Below are 27,605 nucleotides of genomic sequence, written 5' to 3' on the forward strand. Positions count from 1 at the left end.
GTGAAAGCTTTTAGAGTGTATTTGTTTTTTGTCTTAGGTGTGAATGGTTATATTCTGTTATGGAAAACGAATGGCTCTTTAAAGCATCAGGAGGATTTGACCACACTTTTTTCTGCTACAATATTCTACAGGCTGAGAGTGTAGCTCACTGCTGGAAAGTCCACGTGAAGGAGGGCGGATCTTGTGTGAGTGCGGGTGGGTTTTAAAACACGCCCGTGCTGGGTCTGCTGCCTGCAATCCCCTCCTCTGTGTTCCTGGGCTACGCCCAGTGAGCGGCTCTGGGGGTCTCCCCGCTCCGCAAAAGCATGAAAGAAGTGGGAGGAGTCTTCCTTATGACTCGTGTATTGGGTCACGTTGACCCCTCCCCCTCCCCCACTTGTATTAATTTCCATTTTCTATGGGTCTTGGTCTACTACTGAGCTGTTTCCTAGGAGAGCTTTTCAGACACACCTTAACGCAGAAAGTGCTTCACAACACGAGCCCATGTGTTTCCAACGGCTTCCCGTCCCTTCCAGTTAAACTTGCGGCTAGAAGAAGTGTGCTTTAAAGTCGTTTTTTCAGGTTGGTCTCAAGTCTTTCTTTCTTTATGCTCTCATTGGAACGAGGACACATTATCTTTGTTGCTTTTATTTTTCTGCTAACGGTCTCTTACTGTGCGCTTTCATTTCTAAATCTTACCCCAGAGAGAGGTAAACTAGTCAAACAGCAGGCACTCTGTTTTTCTTTTGTTCAGCAGCGTAGTGTTGTTGTTGTGAGAGGTGGAACAATACCAGTCAACGGTTTCTACGTTAAGTCACCGATACCGGCTATTATTATATTTAAACTCTAGTTTACATGTGGTTTGGACAAGAATAATGCACCAGGTTCAACTTTTAAGTAACCAAACACGACTATTTTCCATTACCGTCAATTCAAAGCGTCCCAATATTAGAGTGAGACTGAATCAGTGTTCAGTGGTAGGCTATAGCCCTGCTGTTAGTGATTAGATCAGTATAGAGATGTGCAGATTGGAGAGTAACTGGGGTAAAATGGTTGAGTTTCAGGTCAGAAGCAGAGGTAGATACAGCGAACAAATCACATGGAACCTGTCATGTGTTACCTATGGTGCTTTGACAGAGCAAGGTTTGTTTTGTTTGAAGGTGTTTATCATTTGTTTTCAGTTGGTGAATTAAACACTTTTGCTGAGATGACATTAGTGATTTTTGTTCTGTGATTCCTGATTTTGTAGGAATTAGGAATTTTGTAGGAATTTTGTGTACACCCCCCACCCATTCCATAACATTTTGGAATTTTATGGATATTGCCAGTATATTTTGTTGTACAATTTCAGAGTAGAAGAACACACACCTGTCTACACTTAGCCTGCTGAAACGGTGTGCACAGGGACGAAGGAGTATTGGCTTGTTGTAATTTTGATATAAGAAAGCATTGCACTGAAATCAGTGTAATCCACTGCCAGTCTGAACCCTGGACAGCTGTCATTAGAAGACAGTGATATCACTCTGGCAGTGATAGAGTGACAGTGCTGAGAGTTCAAGGAATGCCAGAGTGAGTTCCTCAGTGTGTGTGTTTTGGAGGGGGGGGGGGTGAGGGGGGTTGCTGTGTACAGGGAGGGGTAGATCCTGACCACATGTGTTTGCTATTTGGAGTGTATTTCGTCAAACGACTTACATCTGTTTTTTGATCTTTGAACTAGTTCCACCCCCTCCAATGCCATGGATATCTTTCCTTTCCTCTGTGTGTGTCTCTGTTTCTTTCAGTTTCTTCATTTTCTTGTTTGTAATCCCATGTGTATGGTTCAACACATGAAAAACTGCAATCAAGAATGTGAATAAGAGTGTGAGCAATGCTCTTTCATTTTCATTTCCTGGACGATGATGTTGTTCCAGGACGGGTGGGAGGACTGAAACGTGGTTTCTGTCCCGTCTTCCTGTGCTTGGAGAGCTGACAATTAAACGAGGAAACGTTTTATTCAGAAAGAGATTGGGTTTTGTTAGTGTTTCACATCTAATGAGTATGATTTATGAATGAAAATGGTGCTGAGAAAAGATGGTCTCTTAAGCCATACGATATACATACATATCGCAATGATATTTAATTACTGCCTTGTGTATGAAAATAAATGTTATATTTCTGTAAAAAAGGGAATGTCCCAGGGAATATGTTTTAACATGCTTAGTCTTTCAGATTGGCTAGAAAAATGATGATAGTTGGGATGCACAATGATATCTAAATCATATTGATATGAGTAGATATTAGATTTAAAACACTGCATAAGACAGATGATCTGATTAAATCTATATTTCAAACTGGTTTCTGATTATGTATTTATTTTGCCCTAAGAGCAGCCTGTTTATGTGACACTAAAATGTTGCATTAAAATATCTGCATTTTATTCATACTGCCTTTGTAACTCTTATAAATATGTGTCATCAGTAAGGTCACATATCTACGTTTTCTGAATGCTATGTGTTACTTGCCATTGGCAAATGGAAAAATAGCAGATATCAGCTTGTGTCTCGGTTATATCGATTATTTTTATTGTTATCACCCTACCGTGTTCATGTAGTGTCCCTTTAAAACCACATCACAAAGCTGTAATCACATGATTCTGCCCTTATCTTCCACAAAAACAAAATAATCGTTCATCAATTGTAATCATGGTAAAATGTACAGTTAATCGTGATATTGATTTGTGCTCATATCACCCAGCACTACTCACTGACTCACTCTGAAGTCTTATGACAAAGAAAACTTTCAGTGATGCAAGGATAATCCATTGAGAATTTCTTAAAGAAAGTGAACATAGTTCTTCTATGGCATCATTCCACTCTCTGACTTCTGGTAGTCTTATAAATGTCCATAGTGTATAGTATAATACAGCAGATGATGTCCACAGATTGGAGGTTGATTCCTCAACTGGGCAAGCACCTCATGCTCTGTTATGTGACCGTCTGCCATGCATTGATATACATGAATGAGTCTGTGCTCAGGACTTATTTGGAAAGGAATGTGTTAATAATGTTGGGACATATTTAAATGTGGGCAGTTCTGAAACGGATTGGCAGTTATACACTTATGTGCATAACGGTAATGGAGGGTGTCTGGTCGCTGGAATCCCCTCTTTATTCTCTGCTAGCCCTCAACATAAACAGTCCCATGAGTCAGCAGCCAGCTAGGGTCCACACTGCATTCTGTCCACACTGCACTTTCTGTGCATGTGTGTGTGTGTGAGAGAGAGAGTAGTTCTGTGTGTGTACTCCTGTTTATCTTAAAACAAAACAAGAGACCAAACAACTTTCTCGAACACATTTTCTGACTGTACATGCAGAAGCTGTACTGATGTTGTTGTATTATTTGTAAATATGCATGAGTCTGTATTTCTGTCCTTGTGTGTCTGTATGATTCATACTAGACTAGAATTTTTTCTTTTTTTTTTCTTTTCCGCACAACTGGCCTACTAGAAATATAGATATTACTAAAACTGCAAAATACAATACAATTGAGAATTCTGAACTATTACAAATGGTTTAGTGTGTGCTTTAAAATGTTGACAAATTGCCATCACAGATGAGCTTTTCTGAAGTAAATTTTTAGGTACCCAGTTATTCATGTAATCCAACAGAAATAAATTATTTTGGTGTAAATAACATGACTGAAATGTTATGCTATATTGCATATTTGATCAAATTGGTATCATTTGACAGTATAATCACAATACTGCTGATTTGATCATATCGTTCAACTATGTGTGTGCTTTGTTCTCTTTGTGCTTTGATGTGTCTCCTTGTCAGACTGTTTCCTGCTTCCTCTGTTGACTTGTATGGTTAATCCTGTCCTCATGTTATCACACCCCTATTTCACTGAAAGCTAATGGTTAACTAATCTAATTGGACTGAGATTACAGAGCTGTGGTGAAACACCGCTCCCTCTGGTCTCCGATCATAAAGAGCACAGGACCCTTGTTTACATTCTTTGTTTGCAATTGCCATGGATTTCCATTGTGACATCATCAACCAGGGATAGGATTTTGACATGTAGCAGTGGGTTGTTTTATTCTGCTTCTGCTGCGGTGCTCTGATTGGATGCTACTGTGAGAAGGGGGTGTGCATGGTAGCAGTGTTTGTAGCTGGTGAAAAAACCTGTATCAAACTTGATATTTGCTTCATTCATGCCGTCTCCTCTCCACTATTCCATAGAGAGGGAAATCATGGTAGTGGAGCATGATGATATAAAGTTTGGCTGTCTTGTCATGGCAGTTGTCAATACTCTACATTGAACAGTTGAATGAAGTAACCAGGCCAGCATTCACTTGATCCAACACATCACATCACCAGAGGTTCTCTTGATGTTTAAAATAATAACATCTCAGTGACATAAACTCTTGGTCCACCAAAATATTGAACATTTATTTTGATACATTTTAGATTGTAGACATTGAACATTTTCTGTGTGATACACTCAGCTGGGATTATCAAACAAAGGTGTAGCTATGTTGTTTTTTGTTCTCTCATGAACAAAGGGGTGCTAGCCTGTGCCCACTATCCAACCACTGTGAAGGTCCGCAGGCAGAGAGGAATATGAAGGAGGGGGAGGAGATCTTACACTGTTATCTGTAGCAGTACATGACTCCTGCAGGACATGTAGGGCTTTTAATCTGGACTAATGCTAACTGATGTACTATTTTGTAAGTCTCTTCTCAGTAAGAGAGCAATCCTAAGAGATTGCTTGTAAAGTTGATCATTTAATAACCACGTAGTAATGAACAATGGGAGTTCTTCTGCTGATTTGATGCTGCAGCTACTGATCAATCAATTTGATCCAGTCTTTCATCATTATTACTTAGAAGCTACAAAATGAGTTGTTTTTATTGAGGGCCATTACCCAGGACAGGGAGCTAAAAGTAGACTATCATTTACAAACTACTCAAACACTGTGATATGCACAGGAGAGATCAGCTATCAACATTACAATTAGCATGTCTGGACTGGATTTATTTTTCCTTTCCAGTATGTAATGCAGAATGTCCTTCTGCTATTGTCCCAGTACCGATGCCTAGTAGCAGCCCCTGTAGTCTGACTTTATTTTTAGACAATGTCATATGTAAAGGCCCGCTATTAAATAACTTTTATTCTTCTATGTATATAACATTGAATGGTTAGATTTTTGTGTTCAGGATCCATAAAGTAATTCAGTCATAGATAGCTGTCTGTAAATCTGTCTCTTCACCAGCGGGTGCGAATGGCTCTGACACTTTCATTGATTTTCCTTTCTTTCAGTCAAGTGCCTCCAAAATCGAAGAGAAAAAAAAACATTAAATCTTCTCTCATTTCTGTTTTTTCCATTCTTTCCTTGTATAGCTGAATACTGAGTTGAGGAAAGCCTGTGGAAGAAAACACATGCATTAAACTTATGAGCACGTGCAGTAATTACTTATGAACATTACTGGATCTAGGTCCAGTAACAGTAATGGAAGAGACTGAGGAAAATCACTGAATGAACCTTAGCACTTCTGATGTAATGGTATTTCTAATATTCCTTTGTCCTCATTGGTTTCAGCATATGTCCATCCATTTTAAAACAAATGGTAGTGAGCGTCTGCACATGTTTAAGATGTGACACACCCGCCTGTCTTTCTGCGGCGATAGACTGTGCCAACATCAGCAGTCTCTAATAGCTTACTTCCACTGTGTCTGGATAATGACAGCAGTGTATGTGTGTGTGTTTTAAGACCTGTAAAGTGTTTGTCTGCATGTGTGTGGGGGTGTTTTTGGGGTCCTAGCTAATCCTCCTTGCTTTGCCAGAGAGCCAATGAGAGGCCCAGAATAAAAGGTGGGCTTATGAGGCCATTGCTGTTATCTGTCCACTCAGACACAACAGATAACCTCACTTCTCTGAATCACTCTGATTGAGTCTGGTAGCTGTGTATATGGTGGGGCCTCTTGCAATACAGTGAGGTGTGTGTGTGTGTGTGTAATTTTACTGTTAATATTATTAATCATTGTATTAACTAACAAGGATTTGATTTTTTTTTGCAGTGACATGATTCATCATCAGTGACAAAGATGCAGTTCTTTACAAAATTATTCAGAATTCATCTTGAATATTTCTATTATTTCACTGAATTCAGATGTTTTATTTAGTTAGTTTTTAAATAAATAAATAGTTTTTAAAATACTGAGTATAGGTAGTTTTGATGCATTTATATTTTGGAAATTCATGATGTTTGGAATGATTCTGAACTTATAGGACAAAAAAAAAAAATCTCAATTTCTCTGCATGTAAAGCAAACTAATAAAAGTTCCATTTCTCTGTAATGTTAATCTGGGTGGATTTACTTCCAGTGTCTGTTCTTTTTAAATCCATCCCTAAACATTCCTTCACCATTACACAGCAATTTAGTATATTTAATAAATATATATTCTTGTTTTTAAAATATCACTCATTCAAAAAAAAAAACATAATTGGCACTTTCTCTTGGTCTCTTATAGACTCTCTGTCACTCCCACATAGGCTTTACTTCTGACAAAACAACAGGTGCTGAACACAGCTGAATGGGAATTATAGCTTTGCTATACTGCAGTCTTTGTTCTGTAACGCACAGTTGCTGAAGTGGGCCACGTAAACATGCTCACCCTTGCATACACACCTGACTCTTTCTGAACAAGTGCTATGCCCCCTGACCTCATTCTCAAATGGAGGTAATATTTAACAGTGGTGTTTGACATATGCATAGCAGAGCAGGTGGACTGACAGAGTAAAGTACATATTTTACAGTGTCTTACACTTTCGTGTATATATATATATAATATAATAAACTTAATTTATAGTAAGAAACATTCTAAAACACATTTCTTATGTGTGTGCATTTGTCCTTGTCTGGAAAAGCAATTGTTGGCGTGTAGAATCCCAAATCAAAGCATTTGCATGTTCATCACATTCCTGCATTCTGACACAAGTGTGTGAGGGCCACTCCCTTTAGCCCTGCCTTTTATATACACTACACACACACACACACACATTCAAACAAATGATGCCTCTTATCTGCTACCAGGTACTGAGCCAATTTCACCACAATATGCTGGAAAAATTAAATGACAGTGTATAATTGTATATCAGTCAAAACCTTTCCTGCAGAACCTACATAAAATGTTTTAAAGGCTGAGCACCACTTAATGGACCTCCATGAATATTTCACATTATTTTAGTTACTGACATATATAAGTATGAATTAAAATGAAAATAGTATGCTTAATTTGCTTTAAAACTGGCAATTTTATTAATTTGACGGTAAAACCCGAGATCGCTACGGAAATTCTTGAAAGCAACAGTGTGACGTCACTGGTGGACAACAGCTGAACAACGCCGCGGTAAAACACTGTTATGACTGACTGTTATGACAGTATCTAGCTATCACTAGCTAAATAACTAACATTATTCATGACAATAGCCTAGCAATGAGCTAAACTCAAATTTAGAGGTACCGTTATTCTTGTAAATGTGATTGAAGTCGAACTCGAATTCATCCGACACTATAAACCTCCGTAATGCAGCTACGTAGTCTAGTATAATCTGAGCCACCGAGTTTAGCAAGTGAAGCTATCGTTAACTAACACCAACTAAAACAGGCGAAGTAAGTGTACTTACCCTGTTTACCTCCATGTATACAAAGGCTCTTGAAAAAGCACCAGTGAAATGAGCACTACATATAACGGAGTGAGCGGAGGGTCCTTTCCAAAGTGCCCGTTTAATGTTGACAAATTTAGTCCATTTTCTGGATATTTTGGGATCTTTGGGCCATTTGTGCACAGATGTCCCACTGTACATTAAATTATTGCAGCCAAAAACAACACACCTTTTCGTCATTTTGTATTAAACACTAAGGTGTGTTGTGCTACTTCTAGAGTTGTTGTCCACCATCTACGTCACATGCAAGACGCCTATTAGAGTTTCCGAACACTGTTGGGGGGGTGTTTTAAACCGTATTCCTTGAATTACTAAGAAATAACATTTTCTGACTATCAATAAACACAAGTTAGGAACTCAAATTCCACTGTATTTATTTGTTCTCAGAGGTGTTACTGGGTCAGAGGAGGATTTGAGATGATAAGAAAAGCAAGGGAGTTGGAACGAAAGCTTTAAGATGTTTTTTTACTCTTATCACCTCTAGATTATCAATTCATTATTAACATGGGTCATGATTTCATATGACACTGTTAGAATATATGGGGTCAACTACGAAAGTAGGACTGAGCATTAAACAAGAATAGGCAAAGGCTGAGGGAGAGGGTTGCTTTTTTTTCAGTTACAGGAAACAGTGTTACCGTTGTTAGACTTGAACATCACACACCGGAAAGGCCTGGTTGTGAAAGTGAGCGTGAACATTTATTGCTCATGTAGCTGCTTCAGATGGATACAAGAATATCTCAGGATGTTCTCGCATGTCTGGGGTGTGGTGATGCTTGTTAACATAGTGCTTTTTCTTTGTTGCTGGTGTTTTTCTCTCCTCACACCAGATTAACCAGATTAAGTTAACAGCGCATCACATACAATCCCAGTTAGGCAGGCTTGGACATCCTATCTAAGTGTAGTCCATCTATATGTGCAACTTTCTCTTTTCTTCATTAGAAGAGTTGTTAACCACAGAGAGAATGAGTTGTTGCAGCCTTTCCTTCCTCTTTTTTCTACTTCAGCCCCTGCAGGTTACGACATGTTTACGGTATGAAGACGGAAGCAGTGAAATGATAGTATTACACACTAATGAAAAAGAAGGCATAGGGAGGGGACTTATCAACATCTCAGGTTATAAACTGCAGTGCTCTGAGATCCCAGGCAAGTTGCCTCTGAAACAGCAAGTGATTTTTGTAAGTTGCTATTTGATAATAACTTCTACATTTAATTTGCCAACATATGTAGGTTACACAGAACAGTTGTTCTGGACACATTTAAGACCTTTGTTACTATTTCTTATAATTTTCATTTATTACTATATTTATATTGGTTTGTGCAAGTTCCTTTGTGGCCATAGTAATGTGTTTGTATTTTAAGTGGTGTTTTCTGTAAGTTGCAAGTGTGTTGTTGCTGGTGTTTTTTCAGTTTGTCATTCGAAGCTGTGGTGTAAGTTTGCCAGTGTTAATTCAACACAGTAAGATAATTATCACTGTAAGTGTTAAAATTTTACATTAATAATGTTGATTTAACATTAAAATAATATTGGTAGAAGTGCCTGTGTCATGTAAATATTTAATGAATATATAATAGAGGTGTAAAAGCTCTGAATTTAATTGAATATAATGGTTTCTTGATTCAATACATTATACAGGTAAAGCAAAAAATAGATTTTAATAAAGGTGCTGTACAATAACAATTTTATTAAAGTACAATATCTTGGTCAATAGTTTATCCACAAACTAACTATTGCACAGCAATACAATGTGACTGAAGATGATACTTTGTATGGTTGAATTGTTCACTTGAGTTGTGTTGTATATATGGCCCCTGAAATATTGCATTGCTTTTGTTAATATAAATACTTCAAATTGGGATATATTTATATTAATAGGTTTGCCTTTGATTTTACATTCTGAGGTTAACCTATGTGACCCTATGTGAATGTGTGTATAACCTTTTAGTTTCCATGCCGCTACATAGTGTCAGTCCAGTTAGAGGTGCACAATGATATCAGAATTATATCAGTATCTGCAGGTAATTTTTTGAAAGATTATTGGCTTCAGGTCAATGCCTTAATTTTGCCTGTATTCCAAATTGATTATTGCTTATTATTAGTTTATGGAAGATTGGATGAAGCTTTTCAGAAAAAAATAATTTGATAAACATTTAGAAAAAGCATCACTAAAGATGTGTCCAGGTCAAACCACAAGGTGTATTACAGTACCAGTTAACCTTTAATTCATTTAACATTCATCCATTAAGCATTATTATTTTTATTAGTTTGAGTAGATATATTATTCTGTTTAAATTGTTATTTTTAAGTGTATAAATTTGACTCGTCTATGTAAGGACCAGCTGGCTAAATAAATGTGGCTAGTAGTTTTCTCAGGAGACACCTTTTATTATATTGTTTGGATACAGTGGATTGAAAGCTATAATGTTGGCTATGTTGTTAATATGGGCTACTTATCCTACTGATTTTATAAATGTATAATATCAGATATCTCCATCGGCTCAGAGTGCCCATATCAGTGAAAACTTCGTCCAGATGCTCTTTTGTTTCTCTTTGACCTGCTTTAGAGTTTTCCTCGACTGGACCATAAAGAATACTCTTTGGGGCAATGCCCAGTTGGGCTCACATAACCATGCGTATGTATTTGTGTGTGCATGCATGCATGTGTATTTATCTTTTAGCTGGAAATTACTATTATTATTTTTATAAGAGAGTCCTAGTGGCCTGATCTTGTTTTGATTATAAGTGTTCAGGCTAAAAATGTATTCCAATTTTTTTTTTCTTTTTTTTTTTTTTAGTAGAGACAAATTTCTTTGTTTTGACTCTGAGAGCATGCTTGATTTGGCAGAACTGATTTTCCAATATCTGTCAGAGTAAGGACTTTAGTCTCAACGAAAGCTAACTGTATTACTGTATTGACTGAACTCTGACCCCTCAGAGGGCATCTTTATAACTCTGTCTGGGTCTCTCTCTCTCCCTTACTCTCTTTCTTTGTCTCTCTCTCTCTCTCTCAAACTTTATTGCTGGTGTTTTTGCCATGGGAAACTCAACTTTGTGGATTGTAAAATTCCGTCTGAAGGAAATGGATGAGACTCCCTCCAAATCCAAATTCTTTTCCAGCTAGGGGCAGAAAGCCTGTGTGTGTTATGTCCATGACTATTACTCTCTGGATGATCTATTTTTTTTCCCCCACATGATCAGCTCTTTCCTTCCAAAAAATGCTATTGAACCTCATCTACAACTTTAACTGTAGCTCTGATATTTTGATGTTATCACAAATAAAATGGCTGAACAGAAAGTATCTTAAACTGTTTGTAATGGCAGACAGATGTGTTTAATATGGTAAAGGAGGTCTAAAAAGGCAAACAAATAATTTGCAAAGTAGCTATAATGAGCTTATGCAGACGTTATTACAGAAAAGTCTTAAGCTTATTGCTTTCTGAATTATGTCCCTGCTTAGAATAATTATGCAGAGACTACTGTTACTTTACCTATGAAGACTTTAGTAAATAAAAAATAAAAAGAGGGAATGAAAGGATGCATGTGAGGAGGTGGAAAGGAAAGAGAAAGGAGAGGACTGTTTGGGTGAGGAAGGATTACTGTGAGGGGTTTTTGAGGAGATGGGGGAGGAGAGATGCTAATTGAGGGGCACTTTTAAGCCCTATTCTACTATAAGGATTGGCTTTGGTAATAAATGTTGAGCTGAAATCACTGTTGTAGGCAGTATGTCTCTAGATCTGATGACAGTGGCAGTTGTTGTAGTGAGGTTGTAACATGATAAAAGTGTGTGTCTGTGTGTATAGTTAATTGACAGACACATTATGAAGGAGGAGTGAGAGTGACAGTGGCATGCTGCCAGTGAAAGGGGGGTTTGAAGGGAACGGTGGGGGTAATAGACTCTCCTGCCGAGTGTAAAGCATGCCCAACGAGGAAGACGGAGGGTCAGATGGTGGAATAGAGCGCCAGCTGCTCCCCCCCCCCTCCCTTACTCTATCCCCCTGTCCTGCGCAGCCTATTCTAACAGCCTCAAAATTGCAGGGACAAAGATGAGCCCATTAAGTGTGAATCTCTGACCTTAAAATGATTCAGTTTGATGTAGATTCTTTACAAAATGATTCAGAACATTATAAAAACTTCTTTAATTTTACCACAATTCATAATCTATTTTTTTAAAGGAATTTAATGGCTTTATATATTTTCATAGATAAATACAAAATGTAGATACAACGAAATTTAAAATAATGTATACACTTAAAGACTGGTGTCTGTAACCAGAACATGCTAGATCAGAGTACTGAGATTAACGTATTATTTGATAGTGTGTGTCCTGTATTTTTGTTGCTTTTTATTTACTTGAAATTTGCATACTTAAAACAAAATTATCTAAAATAACTAATAAAAATTATAGAGAGAATATAAATAACTAGGACTAAACTGAATGTTTTATATAACTTATACAATTTATGGGCAATAAGCGTTTTGAAAGGAAAAAAAAACAAGAAGATGTCAATTTAATATCAGTTATGAGCTGTAATATGCTACAGGTGAAAACAGCGCGACGGGGGGTTTGGACAGGTGCTCACAGCGGCTCTCTACACTTGTAGCATTTGGTATTTTTACCTCTGGATTTAGTCCTTCTGGGCTTCGGAGTATTTCTCTGGCTTGGACTTGGCTTGTTTTTCTCATTTTTGCTTTTCCCTTTTTATAATAAAATCCAAATTGCTCACATCTGTCTCTAGTCTTTGCTAATGTTCAGTAAGCAACTGAAACTGGGCTTTCTTTAAACGGATTTCTCAAAAAACTGGGGAATTGCATTTCCTCTCTGGAAATATGTTATTGCACGAAACCTGCAGAAGGACATTGTTTTAGGACATATAATGGCACTTGTGTGAAGCACTGAATAGTGCATCATTCTAGAGCATTTTGTAAAATGTGAATGAGTTAGTAAGTGACATAAATGGCAATTTCAGGACGCACTTCACTTAAAAATGACTTTTAAAGCTTTGTAGTCCTTAAATAAATATATTGTAATTGGCTGATTATCAAGGGTTTAATGTAGATATTGAAAAAGAAATAGCGACAGTGTGTCACTGGGACTTCAGTCACACCCCTGTTGGCCTTCTTTTTCCACTGCTGTAGTCCCAGACTCCCTGCATCCTCACTGCCGAAATCTGGGGTCATGGAACGCTCGTGACATTTTCAGGTTTCTGTCTGTTTCCTGTTATTGTGACCTGGTGATTTGGCGTGATGTGTTTGTGTGTGGGTCTTTGTGTGTGTTCTGTGGGTTTTGATAAGTCTGTGTCAGTGGAGGAAGCTGTTGATGATAAATGACTCCCTGTGCAGTGTTTCTAGTTTGGCCACTGGCACTTAACGTTATTCACTTATAAATCCACGCCGACTGATTGGCTGCAGGTCCAACTTCTAGACCTTTTATTGTGGTGTACTGAAAGTGTTAAACGGCACATTCTGCAAAAGTTTTGTTTGTTCGGGTTAAACTCATTTACTTCTCCCATAGACATGTAAATATAGGCTCTGAGGTCTAGATTGTATGCTTCTGAGTCTGTGCTTATACAAAGGGGTGTAGTTTAATTATAAGTGTAGTTCCTCCTAATGTCCTTCATTGCAACACTTTTCATGTGGATCAGGCACCTCACAGAGTACATCTGCTGAACAACCAATCAACACCCTCTGTCATTCAGATTCCTTAGAGACTCATGGAATCATACACACACACACACACAGACACACACGCATGCACACATGCATAAACAAGCACCTCAGTAATGAGGCGGAAAGATATCATTTTGACTCTGTTGGATATTCATTTGGTAGAATTTACCATGTTTGTATGGGTGCAGGGGAAGTATTGGGTTATTGTCAGTCTGACATTGATTTCTTAAGTTCGAGTCCAAAAATGTTTCTGCATCAGGAAGAAAAAAGCAGAATACATGTACAGACAAGTTTAAATGCCACTGATGCATAACAGAATATCACATTTATTTTTTTCTTTCCTGCAGCTTTCAATCATCTCTGACTTGGTTCTGGTTCTGACTCCAGAAAAGCTACAGGGTTATTCCTGTATACGTCCTAAATTCAGTCTGAGAAGTTGGTTGTTTAGTCTGGGCTGTGTGGCGCTTACATTCTTTTAGATGGATAGTGTTGTCTTCTCAGTGTAGTGAGATTTATTATTATTTTATTTATTAAATTTATTATCTGAAGCATGAGTGAAACTTGATGTGTTTCTCTCTTTCTTAAAAATGAATAACATGTACCTAACAGCTAGGGCTGGACAATTTATTGAAAACTAATCGAAATCGACATTCAGAAATTCTAATTGACATCTTGTCTCTATCAATTATATCGATTATTTTTATTCTGTCAAGTCCCCACTGTGTGTTCATGTACTGTCCCTTTAAAACCAAGCTGTAGTCATGTGATTCTGCCCCTATATGCCACATGGAAGCAACCTAAACAAAGAGGCTGACCGAGCTGCTCAAGTTCTCATACCAAAGCAAAACACAACGTCTGTGGCTTAGACGTGTTCTAAATCAAATGTAAGTGAGGAAAAAAAAAAACATTTTAGCGACCAAGGCACAATCACAAACCAAATATAAACAGTGCTCAGAAAACAAGAGAGGAACAAGCTCACAGCAACATTAGAAAAAATATCCCAGCTTTAATACTGGAGCATATTTACAGTACAAGCCTCGTCACTGAACTAATAAACATTCATTAATCGTAAGTGTGGTAAAATGTACAATTAATCGTGATATTGATTTGCGCTCATATCGACCAGCACTGCTAACAGCTATTTTGACTGGTCTCTCACATTTACACAGTATACAGAATTTGAACCCAGCAGAGCTGTTTACCCACAAAAACCAAATGGAAATAGCCAGCGCAAGGTATAGGCTTTTACCCACCAATGTGTGCATGTGTTTTGATTATGAGAGCAGGCTCAGCTCTGGCAAACATGCCTCCTTAACACCTTCCAGCCTTTACATAATGAGTGTGTAGACCATTTTAACAAGCACTTCCTTTAAAGTTTCAGTGTCTCCACAGATCAAACCTCAACTTTTGCATGAGTTGATGCCTGTAAGTAAAATTAGTTTTTTACACAATGTGCATGTGTACATGAAAGGTTGTATTTATTAATAGAAATTGGTCATGGCCCCTCAGTTTGTTTGGCCTCTGTGGTGGTCACAGTTAGAGACGTGTAAGTACTCAGGACTACATAGCACGGCTCTGTAATTACAGACTACACATGCTGTTTATTAAGCACAGAGGAAACTGTTGCAAAATGCAGTGTGGATGTGTTTATGCAAGGGTCAGTAGAGGTGACATGGCTTCTTAAGAAATGAACTGATAAGGTCTATGGTTGTTGTCTAGTAATACTTAGTGGGAACTTTGCAATGTTTAATTTAAACAAAACAGACACACTGTAATAATTAAAAACACTTGTCACTCTTAAACAGCGAGTGGATGTTTAGGAAGCCTGAGCTAATTGCAACTGAACAACACTGTATATCATCAGACATGTGTAATAAATTTAAGGCCAAGACGTTCGACAAAGCAAAAAAGCTACAGTAAAGTCAGTGAACCAAACTTGGGAAGACGCCCTATTTTTTTTCCTCTACTGAAAAAATGTACCTACAAGCACCTACAAAACCTTAACACATTGTTTTGTGGCTTTTAATATTTGCAGCATTCGGCAGATGTATTTGTCCAGAGTGATTTACACTCAGTGACATCATATTTCAATGGTGAGCAAAACAGAATCTTAAACTAGGACTCTTAATGGTGTAGCATGGTGATCCCACCCAAGCTGGGAACCAAACGCCTTTCCACAATTATGTTCCATTTAGAAACAAGACTATGTGGCCTACGTCCAACGTTATTATTGTTACAGAACTTTCTAATTTGGATGTAATCCACTTTACAGAACTTTCTGGAGAACTGTGTGAGACCCTGCGTTATGCCCTATTGATTCTACGAGGCTTGTTTTTGGATTGCGTCATTCAGATTTTGCCGGAGCACATGAATGTCTTTAGTCGACATCTAGTGGACATTCTGTGTCATTACACCACTTCACAGAACAATAACACGTTTATTCCACGAGGTTGAGCATCTGTGGAAACGTGTGGAGTTGTTCATCAAATCTTCACAATCTTAGACTGTGTTTAATGAAGCAACAAAAATGTATTGTGGTGTATTCGTTTTGCTAGAAATAGAGATTTATTAATGTGCATTTTTTTGTGATTCGCGCATCCTTTCTCACCATATTTCATTACAATAAAATCAACTAACCTAGGCATTGTCGTTAGGTTTCTCTTTTCTGGTTCTGTTTTCCTAGGCGTTGTTAACGTAAGATAAAGACGTTATTTTCGCACCTCCGACAAGCGTTATTGTTGTAGCCCACGTAGACTTGAGAAAGACCGTTGGTTTCCCTCATTTATTCTGACAAGCCCCGCCCACCTGCGCGTGTATTGGCGAATAGCCGGCTGACGCCCCCTGACAACAAATCCAATTTTACCATCAAAGTGCTGAGCTCAGTATTGGGGACAAGTGGGAATTCTCCAAAAAGCTTTCTGAGGTAGATTACATCCAAAATAGAAAATATTGAAAAAGGAGAAGGGATTGCGTTTATTTTTACAAAACCTTTTAGAACAGACTCAGTAAAGGTCTCCATAAAAGAAAAACAAAAACAGTTATTTTCAAATGTCACTCCAGCAACCGTATCTTCCAGGATTGCTTGTTACAAAGGTTTTGAAACATAGGCGCCCTGCAGCTAGACGTCTTTATTTTAGTCTTTAATTCACTCCTCTACTTGGTTACATTGCTTTAGATCCATTCCATTTATTGTCACATGTGCACTGAAATAGTTTATTTACTCTGAAATTATCCATTCGGAACCACCAGTTCAAATGATCAAATTATTCTGCATCCACAAATGTATGAATGTTCAACAAGTCCCCATCTGCTGCTCATCTGCAGGTTGAAAGCCCCAACCCACAGTTGGTTGATGGGCTTGGTTCCTTAGGTTTGTTATGTAAAAGTTACCCTGTCTGTCAGAATCTGCCCGTTGGGGACGGTCTGTGGAGCTTTGCGGTTTCAAAGCCGAAATGTTCAGCCATGGTTTTGACTAGTTATTTTGCTCATTAAATATTTTAGCAAATAAAACACACAACATGGCCATGTTAACAAGGTTTAAACCTTTTAATGAGCAAAGATTTATTAAACTGGGGGAAATTTTAAGCCTCTAAATATTTTAGGGTCTCCTTAAAACAAACAAACAAACTACAACACCTTCTAAAATGATGCGTAGGTGAAAAGTGGTAGCCAATCAGAGCGCAGGGGGCGTGGCCGAAAGGCGGCAGTGTTTCTCTGACTCCAACTGAGCAGCACTGTGCAGTGTGAGGACTGACAGCTTCTCTCGTCTCTCTGTTCCTCTGTGTTATTCTGCTTTCCTCTGAGAGAGAACTAATAGAAACAGCTTCAGGGTATTTTCCTCACTCTAAACTCCGCGATGGCCACCATGTTCAGATACCCAGTTTTTCCAGTCCTGCCAGGTGAGACCTGACCATGTTTATGTGGCTGAATCTGTTTTAATGGAACTGAATTAGTTTGATTTATGTGTGTGATTAAACTATATACACTGCAGCATGTTCTCCTGAGGTGGTAAATCTATCACTTTTGTGAATTGTCACAGTCTTTTACAGTGAGATTTTTCATAACATGGGGTTTTTACAGAATTTCTAGAAAAGTAACAGTTCTTATAAAAACAAATTTTGTATTTTAAATTATATATATATATTTTCAGCTGATATGTTGAACTTGTAGCAATTTGTTGATGTTTGTTTCAATCACACTACAGCCATTGTTGATTTGTCCTCAGTAGAGTGGTTGTGGAATATGTGCAGTTCACAAGGTACAGCATGTACTGTATCAGAACACAACAGAACAGAACACGACAGGCTTTGTTAACAATTGCTCTTCATTTTACTTAATTAATATAATGTGTGTGTGTGAGACCTGGTTGACACCTATTATATTTTATGTTAAATTGCTAACAATGTTTTGCAGAAAAGTCCATGTTTATGTCTGCTTCTTGTTGAGAATATGTCCCCGTAATTTATTTTCAATCAGAGAGTAAACAAAATATTAAATAAATAAGGCATAAATAATGCTTTAGGAACAGAATTCCAGAGCGTTTGAATATAACTCCTATTTAAAATGCTAGTTTTAACTTTTCACATTTTCTCTGTAAACAGCAGATTGTAGATAATTTACATTAAACATAAGTCTTGTTTGAGTTAAGACATGTGCAACAAAGTAAACATAAAGCATTTACAATTTCCTCATGGGCTCAGATCCAGAAGATTTGTTGTGTAGCTCATTTTATGATTGGGAATGATGTGACACTGCATGTAGATTAGATTAGCTTTGTTTAGCTGTCATTATACTGTAAGCTCTGTTAAGCAAAATGTTTTATTGTTGCATAACTGTTCTCATTTGCTATTCTATTCTATTTTACTAGAATGAGCTTTTCTAAGGCTTTGACTCGAGTTAACTTCAAGTAGTTTAGACGCATATGGGTTTCACACTTCTTCCTTTTTCTTCTCCCCCTTTCTCAGGTCTGGCTCAGTCTGATTTGCCGGAGAGATTGCCTCGGGTACGGAGCATCATGGCAGAGCCGGACTACATAGATGGAGACTGTGATGAGCTCATCCAGCCAAAGAAACTCATCAACCCAGTGAAAACCTCCAGAAACCATCAAGATCTACACAGAGAACTCCTCATGAATCAGAAAAGGTGAAGCCCCCCCACCCTGCTCTGGTGGCCTCTAACTTTTATTATTATATCCCAACTTTCTGTCCTCCTGGGATAAAGCTTCCTTGCTCTAGGGATAAACTTACATTTTTCATTCTCTTTCACATTTTCCAGTTTTTGGTTCACTCTTTTTTTTTTTCTCTTCCCCCTTTTATCCAGTTAGTATTTAATCCTTGATTATACCCCTTTTATCATGCCACACATTGTCATTTATCATAACTGTCAACATAATCAGTGTGAGGGTGATGGCAGTGGTCCATTTATAGAAGTGTGTGGTGGGTAATAAGAAACAGCTTATCACGTGAGTTGTGTTATTTACTCTATTCCTACTGATATTTACTTTTCTTGCCCTATACAGTTACCCTTTACAGCTCTTCTTTCTCCACCTGTTTCCATATTAAAGCACTGGTTAGAACATAAATATACAATAAAATAATATTCATAAAAACGTATATATTGCAAACATTCAATTAAAATGCAACATCACAGTCCAAAAGCTGTGAAAGAGCTAAAATATATGGTGACCAAAATTTCCTGCCATAGTTTAACACTTCCATACAAGATTAATGCAGCCAAGTAAAGGAAGCATAAACCTCACTCTGAACTCTCTCAAAAATTTTATATATATATATATATATATATATATATATATATATATATTTATGTGGATTCTGGTGCTGTAGAATATGGTGTTTTTTTGTCAGCATAGTTCTTATTTTTAAAATATTCATCTCATATCATGTTGCAAATTTCAGTGTTATTACATATTTGAAATAGTCTTCAGTAAACTGTAAAATCCATTTCACACTGAAGACGACTCTTGAAACCTGGATGGAATATCCAGACCCATGATGTAATAGTCTGCTGGCAGGTCTGTTTTTACCTTGTCATGTCCAAGCAGACAGAAATCAGAAAAAAATCCCTGATAAGACCAGACTCTCTTTGTGTCTTTTGATGTCAATGTGCTTAGAAGTTTAGGGACATGCACCTACTTATGTTAAATTAAGTGCTTTATTTCGATACAGTAGAAACCGTGAAGGCAGACAGTAACACATGCCACGTTTGTTACCAGTATGCTTACATAACTTCAATACACTCACCCCATATCCCTCCATACTTAGGCAGTAATTGGTTTGAATAAAGAGCTGTCTCACTCTCCAGTGGTTCTGTATATTGCATTGCATAATATAGAAAAGCTAGGGAGGCCCTGTGTATGTTTCAGGGTCATTACCAGATCATCTCATCTAAAGCACTGCTGGGGAATACAGATTAGTGGCTAATGTACAGTGTTCATGTTTGATTTCCTCAGAATTAAATGGGCTGTTTTTCGTATTGGACCTTTGAGACTAATGTATGAAAGTAACTCTGAAAAATAGTTACTCTAAGTAAGAGAGCATGCCCTGCATGTTGTCGTTTCTTTAAAATGGGTCCACTCATGAGTGCCGAAACATTCCCCATAACTTCTCACTGAATGGGAGGGGCTAAACCTGTGAAGAAATGACCATTACAAATGTTATTTTTTATATATAAACACAAGTTGGCTAGTGGATTGGTGACTCAAAATTGTCCATAGGTGTGAGTGTGTGTTGCCCCATGAGGGACTGGCGCCCTCTAGGGGAAAAATCTCTCTCTCTCTCTCTCTCTCTATAATATATATACATATATAATTTTTTTATTTATTTATTTATTTTTTTTAATTGGACTTTTGAATCATATTGGAAGAAAGCTCTTGAGTGTAACTGGATAATTGTATTCATGATATTAGCTTGAATATATCATCTGCTCTTGGTGTGTATTTTGGTTGAGGGAGAAAGAAGATTTTCACTGTCTCTTGTGGGTTTAGATCCAGCAGAGATGCTTGCATGGATGCAGAGAGATGAAGAGTTACATAAGCAGGATTACAGCATCACCACCCCCCTGCCCCTCCTTTTTTAATTCTTCCTCAGTCTTGCACCTTTTCTCTCCGTCCATCGTCTTCTCACTCCTCCAGTGGGGGTAGTGAGTTTTTAGGCGTATTAATGTGATTACAAAACCATTTCTGCTGGCAGGACTGTAAGTGAGCAACAGCAGAGCGAGTGATGGAGGTCAGGCTATATATAGGGTGATGTATTGCATCATATATTAGATAACGTTGTGGATAGGGGTGGGCTGCAGATGTTTATGTAATAGAGGGTGTGACCTCTCACTGTTTTGTATTGTAGTCCATCTCTGTGATGTGTGCCATCAGTAGAGCTGCCAGATGCTTAAGGGAGTCTGTCTGAGAGAGCTGTATTTTCTCCCAGTTTGCACAGTTACATAAGCAATGGAATTACCACCCACTCATCATTCACTGAAACTGCTCCAACTAAAGTCAGTACAGAACTGCGTGACTTTAAAAGCTGTAATGTTCTCCTTGACATGTCTGATAGCAGTCTTAGCTCCAGATATGTGAAAAGACATTTTTCATATGGGATTAAGAGGTCCATGAGGGGACTTTTATGTACAGAGACATTTTGTTCTAGCAATATGGGGATTTATAGTCTTTTTGTTATTTATTTATTTAGTTTTTGGTCTCTCTAGCAGCGTCTTAGCTCGCCAGATTTTTTAAATTCTGCATTTAGCCCATCCATGAGAGTGAACACACAAACACGCTAATGAGCAGTTCTTTACACACACTAGGGGTAGTGAACACTGGAGCAGTGGTTCATATACATTATTGTGTCTGTCATAGCAATACAGTGTGTTAGGTGTTTTAACTTGTAGAGAACAATAATTAGGGGTGGCACAACAGATACTGTTGCTGTCACCCAGCTCCAGAGTCCTGGGGTTGCGGGTGACTGTTTTTGAGGAGTTTAATAATTTCAAATAGGTATTTGCACGGGTTTCTTCCAGGTGGTTTGGTTTCTTCCCACAGTCCAAACATACATTGGTAGGTGGATTGGCTACTCAAATGTGTCTATAGTTGTGTGTTTGTGAGTGAATGTGTGAGTGTGTGTAGCCCTGTGAATGGACTGTCTCCCCCTCCAGGGTGTGTTCATGCCTTGTGCCCAATATTTCTGGCTAGGCTCCAGACCTGTAGCAAATGAAATTACTGCATTCTATATATTTACAATGTTAAAAATTAGGCATTGAAGGAGAAATCTCCATTTAAGCACAGCATTTGTTTAGCTACTTACAACATTTTATTGTAGTAAAGAAAACTGGAGGATTTGCAGTAGTAGAATAGTTATAAAAGTAATAAGTGCATATAATAATAAAAAAACTAGGATAATTTCAAAGAACTTAACTTCATAGGTTCCAAATAAGTAATAGGAACTGGGAAAAGCATTTAGTCTAAAATTTCAATGACTGTAATTTAAAAATCTAATCTTAACTGAAAACATATCAAAATGTATCATTTATCTTTTGTTGGCTAGTGTAATATTTAATAACTTACTGACGGAAAAGCAGAAGCATTATTACTGTGACATGCGTATGTATACATATTCACAGTTTAACATTTTCACAAGCAGTTACTGTAAAACAGAAGTCAATAAGTTGTAGTTAATTTACATGAAAAATAACAGTAATCAAAGATAACACAGCTTTATGGTTTCCTCTTGGGCTTGCATCCAGAACATGTACTATTATTGAGCCGATGTTTGGGAACTGTTGGATGAAACTGCACTTCCTTAAATCCAGAATCATTGTGCTCTAAAGAAAAGTGGGTTCTGGTCTAAACTTTGCTTTGGTTGATTTTACTAAACTGATAACCCACCCGTCTTTAACTCATTTTATCAGACTTTCCCTGAAGGCCATCTATAAAAAATTAACCCAAACCCAAAGAGAGAGTTGTTGTGACAGAAAACACTCACATGTTATAAGACAGAGCAAATGTTATTTGAAGGCATTTAATCAGTAACTAGAATGTCTATTGCTACTAAACAGGTCACAGTTGGAGTATTCTCTGCCTACATGTTTATACTTTCAGTATGCTTGTGTATGCTTTGCTTTGTTTACAACATTTGCCTTTACATTTTGTCAATAGATACATTATTAAAAATGGCTTCTTCACTGGGTCTATTTTTGTGTTTTATTTATTTAATTAACATATTTATTTACTAAATGGTCAATGCAGAACGAAGCCAAATATCTAACATTATGGCTAGGAACCTGTTACCAAATCATTCTTTACAAGAGTTACGAATATTCAGATGAGAGTAATGGCTTTTCTGATGAGGAAGACCGAGCTAAATGTTAGCAGAGTAGCGTTTAATGTAGATGGTACTTCTCAGTTTGGCTACTTTGCTCTGGATGAAAGCGTAAAATTTTGGTGCACAGGTTTTGCTGAATAAAAATAGAGTTGTTGTTTTGCTTGTAGACTGAGGTGTGGTTTTATTTGAGACTGGTTTTATTTATTAGACTATGTAAGTGGAAAGAGAGATCACTGATTAAAAACATACTGAGTTAATACTGTGCATTCGGTAAATCAAATTAGTCTGAGCGTAATAACGTCACAAACAGCACTTTACACACTAGGTTTAGACAGGAATGCCCATGTATCATGCCTTTTGTAACTCACTGTTCATGATTTGGAAGCACTGCTCTACAAATCACAAAGGCACACAGTTGTTTGCTCAGTGTAGTTCATCTGGAAGGTAAGTTGGGGAAAATCTGAATGTGGAAGTTTTCTTCATCCAGGTCTGGAGTGAACAATTGGAGTCTGGAGTGTATTTCATCTGGTTCTTTTTCCATTCTTCACTTCAGATGCAGTGCCACATTATGTAACCACAACCCAAACACACAGGAGCATCTCATTTTAGCCATTCTTCATTATTTCCTGGCCTCTTCAGTTTTTTTTTTTTTTTTTTTTGCATTTTCTTAAACCAAGGAGCAGTGTTGTTTTCCACCAATGTGTGCAGTTCTTTTGAAAAAGAATTTATTTATATATTTTTGTTTCCTGATTGAATTAAACTAGATCTATTGGTGAAAAGTTTAACTAATGAAAAACTAAAACTAAAAAAGGGAATATATATATATATATATATATATTAGTGCTAGGTTATGACATCAAAATGAAATGGTTTTAATAATTAAGTAAAGGATAAGTTCTTTCGGCTTTAGCACAGTCATATATTAATTTTTCTAGGCATGGAGTTTAATATAAAAAGTTGAGACATGAATGAAGAGAAAATGATGTAGATTAACACCATCGGCTTATTCATGAGAACTAGGCTCTGACGTGATTTTGTAGAGCAGAGCATAGATTATGTTGCAGTCTGTGCAAAATTAGTTACGTCATTGTATTATCTTTGTGGTTTGGTACATTCTGACCACTCTGCCGCTCAGAAAATCGGTCAGTGTTTTACAAAAAAAAAAAAAAAAAAAAAAAAGGTCAGTTCTGTCCAGTTCCTAACTAGAGCACTCTTCTGATGTCATTTTAACGTAAGTCTCTCAGACCAATGCAGACATTTAGAGATTACTGCATGTGGGGCAGTCAGGCTTTTCATAAGGACACAACCTCATATTATGTAAGGTTCTGTGAATTAATATTCCCTCCTGACTCAGCCTGTTTCCTGATCTAAATCACACAGTTAAGAGGTTCCCGCGACAGCGTCGTCATAGTGACACACAAGGGATTTTGGCTCTGCTGATGGCCGTCTTGGCAGCAAGGGCAATCTCCTTTACTTTCTCTCTCAGAAACTCATGTAACCGTGTATATTTTGGCCTGAACCATATCAATAGACCATACGATCTATGGGATAATTTGTTTCAAAAACATGATTTTTGTTTGCCTTGTTTCCTTTCCACAGGGGCCTGGCTCCACAGAACAAACCTGAGCTGCAGAAGGTGATGGAAAAAAGGAAGAGAGATCAGGTGCTGAAGGCTCAGAAGGAAGAGCAGGAGGCCCATAAAAAGCGATCAGATTTGGAGATAGAGCTAATGAAGAGACAGCAGAAACTTGAACAGGTGTAAATCCACATACCACTTCAAAACACAATTGAAAAAAAAAACCTAATCTAAAACACATCATCCTTATCATCATGTTTTAGACTCTTATAGTGCTAAAAAGTAATTGTCAGAACAATGAAAGAAGATTGGACATCACAAGGGTTGAAAAATGAAAGGGAAAACTTGTAAAGCTCAACATGGCATATGTTTATAGGGCAGGTCCCACCCTTCAATAAATGAGCCAGTTGACTTACTGGTAAAGCTGTAAGCAGGAAAGCTTTTTTATAGAACTGTACATGTAGCAAGACTTAGATTTTAAGAGTTAAGATTGTTCATAAACAAGTCAAAATTATTTTTTATTTATTTGGTATATTCAGAATGATGGAATGGGTAGCATAATATATCCAGGGATGACAGGAAATTCTTGAACCGTGTGGATTTTTGGATTTTATTCAAGGTAATGACAGTTCACTAGTGACAAAAACTGACAGTTCACTGGCCCACACTAAAGTAATAGATAATGTCTTCTAAATATGTATGTACACTGTCAGAAAAACTGTCACCATGGTGGTACATTTTGCAGTTGCATTTTGCAGGAACATAATTATACCTTATTCTATTATAACTGTAGATTTTAAAATTATGTTGATTTCATACGCCCCATTTCACCTCCAGGACTTTTATTTTTATGTTTTTTTCTTTTACACAGTTCTATAATGAAAGCTTACAAATACTCCCCTCTCCTTCTGGAGAAGAGAACATAATGTACCTTTAGGAAACACAACTAGACATTAAGAACACAGTTGTACGTTTTAAAGGTACATGTACACTCTTTGTACCTTTAGTGAATAATACCGTGTCTCTGTTCATAACAAACTACAAAAATCTGAACCGTGTTAACTAACTTCCACCAGAAAACTTGATCATAACAGGAACAGTCAGGATTAACTTGTAATGGTTTTAACATGACGGCAAGCACCTTTACAATTTATCATCCAGAAGTCATATACACTTCTGGAGTACATATACACTTAATAAAGGAACAGGGCATCACTGGGAACCAATCATTAATGTAGGGCTACTTATACTTCTGTATAAAATCTGGATGATAAAACAGTGCTGTACATAATATATTGATATATTGAATAACTCTCTGTTTCTCTGGTGTTCTGGATTTATTACGTCTGGATTTCTCTTGTTTCCACGTAATGGCAAAAGTTAGACAAAATCTGTCCAAGTATCTTCCTTACAACAGGCAATATAGTTTCCAACAAGGTACAGCCTTAGAACATGTGACATGTTAAAATGTTTGCCCTGTAAAAATGGGTGTAAAAATGGCATTAAATTAAATTGTAAAATACAATCAAACAAACAAAAACAATACTGTGTGTGTGTATGTTTTTATATGTGTGTGTGTGTTTATTTTTATTTAACATAGCATTTTTTTTCCTTGCCTCTAGCTGGAGTTGGAGCAACAGAAGAATGAGGAAGAGCAGGAGAACACCCCTGAATTTATCAAAATGAAAGGCAATCTAAGGAGAACCAAACAGGAAGTGGATGAACATGAGCGTACCACCTAGAAACACTGGGTGGAGGCTCAGAATGTATCCATGGCACATGACATGGCATCTGGACTGCAGTTTGTGGGGCTTTCCTGGTGTTCCTGCTCCCTGTGTTCCTGTGAAACAAGTGACCACAAATGGTTCTTATTGGTTCCTATTGCCGACCTGCAGACACAACCAGTATTTACGTAACCTTTTCCCTGAACACCTGCAGCTAACGGAGGACTGAATGAAAAGCACGCACTCTCAGACACAGGCACGGTCTCTCTGTCACTGGCTGGCTTTGGTGAACTTGCATGGCAGGACGAACAGAACATACATGGAGTTTTTCCAGTTTTTTCTCTTTCTCTATTTTGCTAACTTTTTTCTTTTTTTTGGCATTTAATTTTCTCATTGGGAAAAAAACACTTTTTTAATTTATTTTCATCTTCAAAAGTTTAGAATGGGACACTGGATGGACTCTTGTTAGCCAAAATAATGAGCTTTTTTTCAGTTTTGCCTTGGAATGGAGAGGAGGCTTCATGAGGACTTTGTACCCTCTTTTTTGATGATGATCAAGCAAAAAAGAAAAGAAATAAAGACACAGTAATCAATATGAATATCTCAACATTTCTTGACAAGTTTGACTGTGTGTACAGAGCTTGTATTTTTGGTTTTACTCTCCATATTTGTGCACTCCCTCTGAGCTACATCTCTTTTTAAGCAATACTAGATCTAGATTGGTGTGTTTCTGAATATTTTTGTTGATTTTCTTTTTATATAAATAAATTGTTATGAATACAGTTTAGTTTAAATGGTGTAGGCCGCCATGTCACTCTGTTTTCCACACCTGAATAGTAGTTGTTGAGAACAGTCAAGACGTTCTAGAATAAATGCATTTGTTTGTTAGTTCAGTATTGCAGATTCTCAGTTTTATGTAGATTTGAGCCGATAACCAACCACTCTTTCTCCGTTTGAATCGGAAAACCCTCTTTTAATAAATATTATTTTGTCATGTTGATTATTGGATTTCTCTCTTATTTCTTGCGTTCTCACTCATAAAAACATAAAAAATCAAAGCCAGTGAAATTAAATGTTCAATGAAAAGATGTAAAGAGGTTTCCCTTTCACTGTAAATGGGTTTATGAGCAATACGTTTAAACAGGTTTTCTTTATTGCTGGAAATATAAGACTAAGGCCGTAATGTAGGAATTATATTAATAAAAAATAATAATGAATAAAAGTTTTGAGCCCCCTGATGAAATACAGAGAACTACACCGAATGCAAAACGTATAAAAGTATATTTTCTGTATTGTAGAGGCCACAAACAAACAAATAAATAAATGCATAAATATATTTTTGATTGATTTGGTTGCAACATAAAGGAAATACCATATGTATAACCACAGCGTTATTGCTGAAACTAATTTGTTATCTGAACAAATACCAAAAACAAATTCTCTTGCTTATAATAAATCATGTATTTCCTTTTTTTCATACTCTTTATTTTGAAAAGTTCTTTCTATAAATGCATAAATCACTATAAATTTTGTCATGCAGACGATATTACAATTAGTTTGTTGACAGCTATTCAGTAAATAGGTTAGGATTAAGTGAACCTGAATCATTTGGTCAGAAA

General features: G+C 37.1%; 1 protein-coding gene across 3 annotated transcripts; it reads left to right on the plus strand.

Annotated features, from left to right (window-relative positions):
- Window positions 1–402: 402 nt before the first annotated feature.
- Window positions 403–26,986, plus strand: fam107b (family with sequence similarity 107 member B). 3 transcript variants are annotated; one of them, XM_066684983.1, is made up of 4 exons: window positions 403–561; window positions 18,319–18,496; window positions 24,286–24,442; window positions 25,885–26,986. In XM_066684983.1, the coding sequence occupies exons 2-4, from the start codon at window positions 18,369–18,371 to the stop codon at window positions 26,002–26,004; spliced, it is 405 nt and encodes a 134-aa protein (XP_066541080.1). In that variant the 5' UTR covers window positions 403–561; window positions 18,319–18,368; the 3' UTR covers window positions 26,005–26,986. The 3 variants fall into 3 exon arrangements, with proteins under 3 accessions (XP_066541080.1, XP_066541081.1, XP_066541079.1); XM_066684984.1 differs by lacking the exon at window positions 403–561 and adding an exon at window positions 8,752–8,864; XM_066684982.1 differs by lacking the exon at window positions 403–561 and adding an exon at window positions 17,092–17,253.
- Window positions 26,987–27,605: the final 619 nt, after the last annotated feature.

This window comes from Hoplias malabaricus, chromosome 11, assembly GCF_029633855.1.
Source record: "Hoplias malabaricus isolate fHopMal1 chromosome 11, fHopMal1.hap1, whole genome shotgun sequence".
Lineage (NCBI taxonomy): Eukaryota > Metazoa > Chordata > Actinopteri > Characiformes > Erythrinidae > Hoplias > Hoplias malabaricus.